This window comes from Anabrus simplex, chromosome 2 (genome assembly GCF_040414725.1).
Source record: "Anabrus simplex isolate iqAnaSimp1 chromosome 2, ASM4041472v1, whole genome shotgun sequence".
NCBI lineage: Eukaryota > Metazoa > Arthropoda > Insecta > Orthoptera > Tettigoniidae > Anabrus > Anabrus simplex.
In genome coordinates this window covers 425285567-425298000 of record NC_090266.1, presented here as the reverse complement: position 1 = coordinate 425298000, position 12434 = coordinate 425285567, and the positions used below count along the sequence as shown (strand labels likewise).

At 39.5% G+C, this 12434-nt stretch overlaps 1 protein-coding gene across 1 annotated transcript in view; it reads left to right on the top strand.

Annotated features, from left to right (window-relative positions):
- LOC136862876 (small G protein signaling modulator 3 homolog) overlaps positions 1 to 12434 on the top strand; it is a 312577-nt gene that overhangs the window by 97929 nt on the left and 202214 nt on the right. Inside the window, exon 7 of the mRNA XM_067139149.2 lies at positions 6263 to 6393. Coding sequence (XP_066995250.1) covers positions 6263 to 6393 — 131 coding nt within the window. The remainder of the gene's footprint in view (positions 1 to 6262; positions 6394 to 12434) is intronic.

Sequence of the window (12434 nt, the reverse complement as noted above, 5' to 3'; positions counted from 1 at the left end):
TTTTCTTGGTTGAGAATTAAATGTGATAGTCGTGTTTCTTAAATAATTTTGTGATTTGGAAATTCCCTGGGTTTGTAAACATAAAAGTAGCGTACTTGGAATTCTTGCGATTCTCTGGTGTTAGCCTTGTCCCTTCTCTTTACTTTACTTATCATTTTATTAGTAGTATTAACTTGGATCTGCCCAAGATTTTATTTTTTGAGAATCAACTTGTAACTTTTAGCGTCAGTTAATGTGCATATGAAGATCCCAGAAAAGCTTCAATTTTATTTATTCGGCATGTAACTTACGAGAAAAGACCCGTGCCATATATGGCATGCTGGGCGGTAGTGCTTTCTTTTGTTTCATATATGGAAATTTGGATGTTATTCCGTATTTGGCTTATTGATATGCTTTCATTCAATACTTTCTTTTGTAAATCATCAGTTATCGAGTTTTTCTTCAATATTTGCATATATTACAAAAATAGTGTTGTTCCTGAACTATTAAAAATACCTAGATGTTTGATTTTTGGTGCTAGGGATTATTTTATAGGGGTTGTAAATGACCTGAGTTGCTAATTGTATGAGAAAATGAATTTAATTTTAAATAATAATGCTAGAATCTCACAAGCTACCCAAATCACTTATTACATCGTGAGGCAATCAGTCTTTATGAGGAATTATAGCAGCAGTATGTACAAAGGTAAGTACCTTTTCATGAGTACTGCACTAACGGTGAAGTTCTAAAAGGCAAGTACACACTACTTATTACCTTTGCACGTATGATAATCAGTAAAACAGCCTACACATAAACCTACATTGCACTTGGTACACTGGGTGCTAGGCCTAGCAAGGCAATTTTCTGATACGCATCTTCCTCTCTTCGCTTCTGTAATTGTGGAAGGTTAGTGATGCATTCCATCGTACTGAAGTTCCTGCACTGCATTATGTCCAAAACAATGAGATCTGCTGAACAAAAGGAGCAGCTTTGTAGCGTGTGAGGTAAGTCTGGACAATTGCTCATCGAAAATCAAGATGAGAAATGCCTTCTCCAGACAAGTGTTTCAGCTGCCATGCATTATGCATTCCTACATCGATGAACCAGGCAAATATTGCCCACCGCCACTTTTTTCCTCGTATTCAGATTCGCACACCTGTCAAGTTATGACCCATATGATCAGTACCACCCATACCCATATTGTACTGAGAAATCATGTATGGCTGAGACACTCGGACTTTTCCACCTCTAGCCTGTCCTTTTTCTTTCACATAACGAGATACCTGCTTTTCAGGGTGCACTCCATGACATGTAGATGCTGCAGTTGCTACTGAATTATCCATCCAATGGCAAACCTGAATACCTTCCTCCAAGCTCTTTAGGTAATCATATGTTCCCCATTTTTCTTTCTTCATGTTAGCGGAAGATTTCAGATTACAATCCTTAGGAATGTGATTTTCTCGAAGTGTGCCTATAGCACCGTATCCCCGTGCACCAAGATGTGTTAGCAATCCCATTCCAGTGAAGAGATTGTCGAAGTATACAGAAGGGCAAATTTTTCAGGTCCGGTCGAAGATTATCCAGCATTGTTACAAGGGGGGCTGCGCCCTTCCCAAATTCTGCTTCATATTGAGCATTTGCGTTAGGATTTTTTCCTTGGTATACTTCAAAATCTACAAGACACCCATGATGAGTGTTAAGACACCATACCTTGAAACCAAAACAAATAGGTTTTCCTCTTATAGATTGTTTGCTGGAATGCCTCCCGAAATATCGCACCATACACTCATCATATGACAAGTGCTCCTCATTTCGAAAGATTTCCATGAAACAAGCATGTAGAAGGTCAATCAGAGGTTTCAACTTCCACATTTTGTCGTTGAAATTTGGGTTTGTGTTATCAGCACAGTGAATGAAACGGCAAATTTCAAGGAACCTGTTTCGCCGCATAGCACTTGCCACCACAGAATGGTGCACATCACACGCATCCTCCCAATATGATCTTTTCAAAAGAACAGTATTGAATCCAGATAAAATCAAAATTGCAATGAAAACTTTCATTTCTTGCCGAGTAATATTCAGGGAAGGACAGTTCAAAAGACTGGCATATTTTGCTAGATTCATAAACTAAGTGATCAAAAATGTCATCTGTAAAAATTGACTCAAACAGTTCAACGCACGACTTTTCTTGAAGTTTGGTGAAGTCACTGTTGGGAAATATTCCTGCACGTGTGATAAGGTTTTGCTTTTCCCACTTTGCAGGATTTAGAAATGCCTTTCTGGGTCTTGTACCAACTCATATTGATCCACTTCAACAGGCACATCTTCAGAGTCTTGATAGTCAGCTGGCTACCAGGTGAATTGTCGGCGAAGCCACCTCCATCTTCATCCCCGCTGTCTTCATCCAACAAAACTGCAGCATCTGGAGGCTCGATGAATACCTTTTCTATATCGGAAAGTTCATCATTTTCCCACAAGTTGCGTACTGCTTGTAACGAAATTCTCCTAGAAAAATGTGTGAACCCATAAATGTGAAGAACGTGAAAAGACAGGATGAATAACTGCATAAAAGATATGTTTCAACAAGAAAACTGCAATTCAGAGTCAATTGTATGTGAAAATTTTACTCTGTGTAATTAAAAATAGTTAACTTAAAACATATAACTTATAGCCTACACTATTATGTGTTGCTAGGTTGATAAAGAAGAATGAAATTAACAGAAAGGAACATCAGAACTATGTTATAGGCTGAGTTGTGTCTGGCAGAAAGACAGCACTTCTGCCTGGCGTGCCAGATAAATACCACCAAACTTCTACTTCAAATGAAAGGACACCATCATCAAGACATACCTTAGCTAATCCCCATGCACATAAGCTCCTTAGAAAAAAATACTGCACAACAGGGTCCATATAAATAACTACAAAATTAAAACATTAATTACTTCAAACGTGCAGCCATTACTGGCACTCGTGAAAACAAGAAGTCTCTTTATGTAGTTATACCATACAAATGAGCATGATATAAAACCACCGTAGTAAACAATAAAGTGCGCACGGTTTCAATAATAAGAGTCCAAGAAGACGGTGTTTGCCGTGCCATACATGGCACGCTGGGCGGATTCAGGTTAATACCGGTACTGAACCATTTCATTCTGGCTATCTTCTGTATAAAACTTAATTCTTTATTTCTTTCTGTGCGAGATAAAGGCAAATACAAGTTTGTAAATTGCAACTCTGAACATACCGCTCAGTTGTGCAGCTTGTCTCCTTACTCCCAAGTCTCCCCAGCCAAAAGTTGGAGACATTTTCATAATCACCCAGGACAAATTGTGATGCTTTCCTTTGGATCTTTTCCATTTCTTGTATCAAGTAATCCTGGTGAGGGTCTCATGCACTGGAACCATTCTCTGAATGGGGTCTTATCAGAGACTTACATGCCCTCTCCTTTATATCATTACTACAACCCAAAAATACTCTCATAAACATATGAAGAGATCTGTAACCTTTATTTACAACCTCGTTACTGTGATTACCTCAAAGAAGATCTTTTCTTATATTAACACCCAGGTACTTACAATGATCCCCGAGGTACTTTTAACCCATCTGCACAGTAAATAAAACTGAGAGGACTTCTCCTCTTGGTGAAACTTAAAACCTGATTTTTCATCCTGTTTACCATCATATCATGTGCTGTTCATCTCACAAAATTGTTGAGGTCTTTTTATAGTTGCTCACCATCCTGTAACTTACTTACTACAATATATCATCTAGAAAGCCTTGTCTGTGATTCCAGTTCTTTACTCATATTATTAATGTACATAAGAAGGCATAAAGGTCCAATTATACTCTCTTGCTGTACCCCACCCACCCTAATCATTACAGGATCAGATAATGCATCACCTACTCTACAGTAATTCTCTGAGTTGTGTTTTGAAGAAATTTCGTCACCCATTCAACCAATGATTTGGCTAGTCGTTTTGCCCTTATTTTCATCAGTAGTCTCCTATCAGAGACCTTAGGTACTAGGTTGTTTTGAAAGACAAGTGGGATTTATGGAGTTTCCTCAGCCTGTGCACCTACTATTGGAGGTTCATTGCCAGCTTTGCCAACATTTCTAAACTACTCGCACTGCTCACCAAAGAGAAAAGGCTGTTCTGAAGGTCAGTGGTAGCAGAGGCTGGATTCCAATCACTCAAGGAGTCCTTATGCTAAGCACTTATCTTGGTTTACCCGAAGTCTGGAGAGAAGTTCATTGTTGTAACCTCTGACAAAAATATAGGGATTGGTGGGGTGCTGATACATATCTAGGATGGACAGGAAAAGGTGATGGCATACTACAACAAGACCTAGAGAAACTACTGCGTGACCATCCGTGAACCACTAGCCATTATGAAGATGCTGGAGCACTTTCACAAATACCTCTACAGTCAGCAGCTCCGTCTATGTACAGATCATCCGACCTTGGTGTGGCTGCTGAAATTAAAAAGTGTGCAGGAACAGAAAATCTGCAAGGAAAGACTCCTTGGTTAGTGCTTCATCTGCAGGAATATGACTTCACTGCCAAACACTGGCAGGAAAGGAAGCACTACATTGTAGATGTCCTTCCCAGGGGACTGTGCCCTGAGAATTATACCCACTGTCAAGAGGTTGAGAACCAGGCAGGTACATTGACATCCAAGCCAAGAGAGGTATGGCCATTGAAGGCTGGAATTGCACTGCTCTGAGGAGGCAGCTGCAACGTAGCTGCTGGGTAACGGGAAGTCTAGTCGAGGCAGCGACCTGCATTGTTGGGAATAGTCCAACATACAAGGCATATTGGGCACAGTGGAAGTACCTAAGAGTCAATGATGGTCTGTTCACCGATGTATAGGAGCTGGCTGACGGCAAGATATAGGTCGCCCAGCTGGTAATTCCCAGACACAAAAGGAAATGGTGGCTGAGTTACTTGTAGGTACTTCTGCTGGTCATCTTTGGAGCAAATTAGACCTTGAATCGGGTCTGGCAATGCTGCTACTGGGTGCACCTGAAGACTGACATCAAGAGATGGTACCAAATGTGCGATATCTGTGAAGTGAGGCGAGGCCCTCTTACGCAGAATAGGGACCAGATGCAGCAGTACAATGTCGATGCGCCCTTTGAGAGGATGGCCATAGACATTGCTGGACCATTTTCAGAAATGGATGCCGGGGATCACTACCTACTTCTAGCCATGGACTATTTCACCAAATCGGTTAAAGTTTACACCATCCACAGTCAGATAGCATCAACAGTGGTTGATGCCTTGGAGACGAACTTCTATCACTTTGGTGTCCTGTGGGAGCTGCACAACCACCAGGACAGCTACTTCAGATCCATATTGATAGAGGAAGTTTTGCAGTGTGTCAGTGTACACAAGACCTGAACATCATCTTTCCACCCACAGTCAGATCGCATGGTAAAGCAGTTTGTGAATGCTTTCGAGGGGCATCTGCTAACTATTGAGGCTCCCAATGAGGAAGCTCTTTAATAGAAGCTGGAAGCTGATTAACAATGAAGGCAGCCAGAATGATCTGGATGTAGAGACAGCAGGGACCTTCTGGCATAAAAGAGCAAAGCCGGTGAGTGTCTTGAATCAGTTGTGAATGAATCTGAGCAAGTTATGGTCATGAGTCAATGTATCTCCAAGGAGGAAGATTGTCCATATTACACAAAGGGCACTGAGTTGCAAAGTGAACTGCTCTAGGAATGACACTGCCCTGTAAGAGGCTGTGTTGGATAGCAGAAGTTAGACATGCCAGAGGGTTGTGTGTTTGACCACATTCATGAGTACAAACTTTGTGAAGTGTAGAACTTGAACATGAATGAACTTGTAAATAACAATGGATATTTTGTGCTCTTTAAAAAAATATATATATTTTACAGTACCTTTGCATGTTCATTTTTTGTTTTCAATGTTCCTCTGATTAATCAGTCTAGGGCTACTTGCTAAATATTTGTATTCTTCATATTTGCTGAGTTCCTTTGTCTTGTATTTGTTGCTTTTGATGCCTGCTAACTGAATATGTCTGTAAATTTTATACATTTGAGTGAATGTTAGTGTGGCTCCCCCAACCAGTTTACTGTTCTTATACAGATTTAATATGTTATTCTGAATATATCATTGCGTGACTACACTTTGAATATCCTTCTTCAGCTACTTTTATAAAATCTTACCAGACTGATAGAAGGTACTAAGTCATTTTGAACAACATAGTGATATTGACTATTCTTGAAAATTAATGTCGTTGTGTGTTTGCATACTTAGATATTGCCAAGGAACTGGAATGATGGCAGCCTCGTTGCTTCTTTTGATGGAGGAAGAAGATACATTTTGGATGATGAGCACAATTGTTGAAGACCTCTTGCCGGCATCATATTATTCATCCACGCTAATAGGTAATACCTTTCCTTGCTATTGACATATTCTTACATCATACGTGCCTCTTCATTATAGGCTGTTATGCCTTTCAGCATTCTGTCTGGAAGTCTCTGTGATTTAACAGTGCACCGCTACAATCCTCTATTTGCAACTAGCTCTGTGGCCTTATATAGTCCTCGGCCATTTCAACTTAGTATACTTATTAGAGGAACTTCTCAGAATGTATGTTATTGGAGTGAAACTGTACTCATTTTATTTTTGTGCTACAGCGGATATTTTGTTATTACCATTGATTACAAAATCACTAAGTTCTCATTTAATTAAACTTGCAGTAGTAATGGACTCTGCTATGGAGGGTAAAAGAAGTAGAGGGAGACCAAGACGACGATGGTTAGACTTGGTTTCTAACGATTTAAAGATAAGAGGTATAGAACTAAATGAGGCCACAACACTAGTTGCAAATCGATGATTGTGGCGACGTTTAGTAAATTCTCAGAAGCTTGCAGACTGAACGCTGAAAGGCATAACAGTCTATAATGATAATGTATGTATGTAGTAGTAATTAGATTGAATAACAATAAAAATGCAAGGTTTTCATCAGTGATGTATTTCCTTCATCTGTTCCTTTTCATTTCTTCTCTCTTTTTTTTTTTTACTATGAGAAGGCAATTATGACAGTTATTAATATAAATAACGGATCAACATGCCTTGGTTATGAGCTGTCTAAGGTGACCGAGATTGGGTGGCTTCTGTGCATACACTAGTAGTTTTAAATGGCCCCACAGGAAAAAAACACACAAGGGTCCATCATCTTCAAAAACAACATCCTGCAGCGGTCGAGGAGTGGCACCTGTTCCAACAACAGTGGTACTTCATCTTGGAGATACCGCAGATAGCGATTTCTGGTCACGGGGGCCTCAAAGAAATGGGGACCAATGAGATGATCACTAGACATCAGACCGGGCAAGTTGGCCGTGCGCATAGAGGCGCGCGGCTGTGAGCTTGCATCCGGGAGATAGTAGGTTCGAATCCCACTATCGGCAGCCCTGAAAATGGTTTTCCGTGGTTTCCCATTTTCACACCAGGCAAATGCTGGGGCTGTACCTTAAGGCCACGGCCGCTTCCTTCCAACTCCTAGGCCTTTCCTATCCCATCGTCGCCATAAGACCTATCTGTGTCGGTGCGACGTAAAGACCCTAGCAAAAAAAAAAACTAGACATCAGATTTGTATGCTGTATAAATCACCAATATATGCATGCAACTATGCTGCAAAAAGTGGTGAAATATGCATTTAATTATGCACTTATTTTCATGTATGAAATGCAAGCGTAATATTTCTACACTAGATTTGCATGACTTGTCCACATGAATACATAAAATCATGATCATGAATAAACAATTGAATGAAAAACAAAACTCACACTACTGACAATTGCAGCTGTTCGACTAGTACAAACAGTCTGTGCATAGTCTGCGAGATGTATCAATCTACGTGTGTTCAGTGTTAAAACAATATGCACACACCTCCTAGATAAGACAGCGTGTTATTTAATACACATGATAAATCAATTAGTAAGGTTGTAAGAAAATGGTGAGAAAAAAAACCACAAACGTGAAGAAACATACTTTCCTCTTTCATTTTACACTGAACATCCTACTTTTCCTGTCCATAATTTGCTTTGTAGTATACTACAACAACAGTCTTCTCCATGTTTTCTGGTATAATCTGTGGTGTTTCTGTTAAAACTTGCTTCAGTGTGGAGAAATTTTTACGTCTGTGGATGTGACAGTATAGTACTTGAATTCAGGAGTGACTGTAGGTGTTGAAACATTCTGGCAGATCCACATTATCATTACCAGCTAAATATTTGTTTATAGCTAGCATGATGTAGCCCAGATGTTGTTTAGGGACATGTCCGAGATTTCCTGGGATACCTTTTAGTTCACGCTTCACGTTCTATAAAATGTCCAGTGAATCACCAAGATGTAACCCACTTGTTTCTAACTTCTTGACTGATTCTGGTGTGATTTAGAAGAGTGTCTTGATAAGTGCCAGTTCCCTTCGAAACGTTTCATTGCCGAAGGAGTTCACGACATTAATTACTTTACATTTTCTTGAAGACTGCTTGTAAAATATGTTAAAACATGCGCATTGAAAGTTGAAAACATGCACAATAAATCCAGTATTTGAAATGTATGCACTAATCTCAAATGTATGCAAATATGCATATATATATATGCACTATTAAACTTAATAATTCATCAATTTCACCTTCAGTCACACTACCTTGTTGGTTTTGGAGGCAGGAAAACTATTCCTTTGCGTACAAATCCGATGTGTATCACCCTCGATGCCGCACCATACGTTCACACCCCACAGTACCTGAAAAGCTGCTTGTCATACCCAGTGGGGATTAGTCACACTCCTGTAGTGGATATTATGGCTATTAAAGGTTACATTGTTGTGGAACTGTGCTTCGTCCGTAAACAAGATGATGACTAAAAAGGCAGGATTAGTGTCCATATGCTATAGGGTCCATTGACAGAATGCCACATGGGCTTTGAAATCATGACCATGGAGCTCCTGGTGTAAATGCAGATGGTACAGGTGAAATTGCTCGATATGCAATATCCGCATAAGAGACGTCCGGCCGGTGTTATTCCCCTGTACAGTGGCCCATGTGCTAGTGTGAGGGTTATGCCAAATACTGGTGTCCAGCTAATACTATCTCACTTCAACATACCTGAAATAAGATGATTGTTTTTTGTGGTTTACCATTTTCACACCAGGCAAATGCTGGGGCTGTACCTTAATTAAGGTCACGGCCGCTTCCTTCCCATTCCTAGGCCTTTCCTATCCCATCATTGCCGTAAGACCTATCTGTATCGGTGCGAAGTAAAACAAATGGCGAAAAAAAAAAAAAAAATTACAAATGAATTGACACAGGTAAGTACCAAAGTCAAGCTGTTGTTTAGATTTTTAAATATGTTATATATCGAGTCATTGAATAATGTTGGTCACATTAACCCAATCGCATCATTTGACGACCCTAGCTCGTCATAGTTACTCGTGGCATATGAATCAAATGACGAGCTCTGCTCGCGGCGATGCACAGCTGTACATCAATCCATATAGTTCAGTCAATAACCCACAGACGCCACTTGTATGGATTCTGAGCTGAAGTATACACATGTGGCTTCGGTTTTTTCCCTTTCACCAGGTTCTCGCACACTTCCGGAACAAGAGATAAGAGAATCTTTTTTCACATAATTTCGCTCATGTCAGTTGCCATCATGGCGTCAAGCAGATATGCTGGTGTTGATGAGGAAGGAATACGAAAGCTAATAGATAGTGTTTTAGAGAGTGATATTGAAGGCAGTGATGTTTGTGACGACGAAATAGACCCTGAAGTCCTTAGTTCCAGTACTAGCGATGCGTATAATAGTTCTGATAACACGGAAAGTGAAGCAAATAACGACGGTGTGCCGAGTCTTTCGAAACGAGCTCGTACCTCGGCACAGACTAACTTGACTGACTGGAACTGGACAAAAAGTGACAATAAACCTGTTGTACATAAGTTTAGTGAATACAGTGGGGTTAGTGAAAATTTATTGAAAAAGTTTGATACGCAGCCACTATCTGAACTCTCAGTTTTTTGTGAATACATGAACCCTTTGTTTGACAATATATCTGTCGAGACAAATTCATATGCAGCAAAACAGTTGAGCAATCCTGACAGAAAAAAGTTGAAAGACGATGACAAATGGTTTGAGACTACACCCGACGAAATTAGGGCATATTTTGCGTTAGTTATACTAATGTCACAAGTGCGAAAGTCAAGAATACAGTTACACTGGAGTAAAAACAGGTGTATAAACACTCCTATTTTTCGTGAAACCATGAGCAGGGGAAGATTTATTATAATTTCACGATTTTTACATTTTGTTGATGAACAAGTCGATAGTAGTGACAAACTAAGAAAGATTAGGCCTATAATACAACATTTCTGCTCCAAATTTTCATAATTATATTTACCTTCACAAGACATTGCTTTAGATGAAAGTCTAATGAAATTCAGAGGCCGCCTTTCATATGTCCAGTGTAATAGGTCTAAACGTTCTAGGTTTGGAATAAAAATTTACAAAATTTGTGAATCAAGTTCTGACTACTGTCTGTCTTTCAAAATTTATGTAGGTGATGATGTAACGGATCCAAGTCTGCCAGCGAGTACAAACGTCGTGCTCAACATGTGTGAACCCTTGTTAGGCCGAGGACATACATTGTGTTTAGATAACTGGTATTCTTCCCCAGATTTATTCAAAAGGCTACACGACAAGCAGATGAATGTAATTAGAACTGTTAGACAGAACCGAAAAGACATGCCTTGCGATATCAGTAAGAAGAAACTAAAACGTGGAGAGTATGAGAGGTGGGCTGCCAACAGTATGTTGTGTGTGAAGTGGAAAGATAACAAGGATGTTTGCTTTCTCACCACTAAACACAAATCAGCTGACATGACATGGACAGGCAAACTCAGGCGAAAGAGAGGACAAACTCCGAGGGAAGAAGTGATGAAGCCCAAGTGTGGCCTTGAATACCAGAAGGGGATGGGTGGTGTTCACCTTCAGGATCAGGTTACAGCTCTGTTCCCCGTCATGCGACGCACAGTGAAAGGATATAAGAAAATATTCTTTTATCTCCTAGATATGTGTATTTTCAATTCCTTCACTGTGTATCACAAGATCGCTGCTAACAGAAAGACGAGCTACACGGACTTCCAAACTAGCATTGCGCAGCAGCTACTAGAGACTGTTCAGTTGCCGGAGTACTCGGTTCGAGGTCGACCTTCAGCGAGCACCAACCCCAACCAGATTACAAGCTAAATCATCGGCCCACTTTCCCATGCGTATTTTCCCTACAGAGAAGAAATCAAAAGTCACAAGAAGGTGTGTTGTGTGCTACAGCCGGGGTAAAAGAAGCGAAAGTTGCTGGCAGTGCAAAAAGTGTGGCGTAGTTCTTCACTTAGAAGAATGTTTTGAGGTGTACCACACCCAGCAGACGTACTAAAATAGCGGCATTGGTAAGTTTATTACTTCTTTATGATGCATGCAAATTTTCAGAAAGGAATATTTACTGGTTGGTTTTGTATGATTTTCTAAATAATAGTGTGATGACGACGGCCGCAGAGCGGTATTTAAATGTGATTTCTTAGTGAACTCCTATGGTATTTAAATGTGAGGCGAATGGGTTAATAATACACTTTATTTGGTGTTGAGTAATATTTTAAATTTAGTGGTACCGGAGAAGATTGACCCTCTAGTGCTCAAGGATAACCTTCATCCACTATTACCTGTTAGTTATAAAGTGTCAAAGTTGTTTAAAATAAACAAGGCCAGAAATTATAATATAAAGAAAGCAGATTTTTTGACATTGTATATTTGTTTGAAAATTGCAAATGGGAGAAAATGAGGGGCAAGCATGTAGATGAAGCAGCTCGTAATGTTTACAAAATTGTTCTCCATATTTGATGAATGTATTCCCTAAGTAAAATCTTGTAACTGTAGGTATCCTGTATGGTTTACAAAAGGAATTATTGAGAATTTAAAGTTAGAGGACAAATTCAGGTAGATGAAATGGCTATCGGAATACAATATGATCCGTATAAAACACTTACATCAAACGTGAAACAAGATATAAAGATTGCGTTTAGCACATATATTAATCACATTGAAAGTGAAAAACATACAAAATAATTCACAGATTAAATGTATAACTGCGAAAGAAATAGCTTGAGTTAAAATAAATTTGAAACCTAAAATGTTAGTGGGACCCGATGGGTTCCTCCGTACATTTAAGGGTTGTAAGGAAATACTAATTGAACCTTCTCAGATGTTATTTAATTATATCATAGCTAGTGCTACATTTCCTAAACAATGGATAAATGACAAAGCCACGCCCATTTACAAATCTCGAATAAAACGGTTAATAACTACACACCAGTTACAATTCTATAGTCTCCAGCAAAAATATTTGAAAGTATTTTATATGTTCATATTT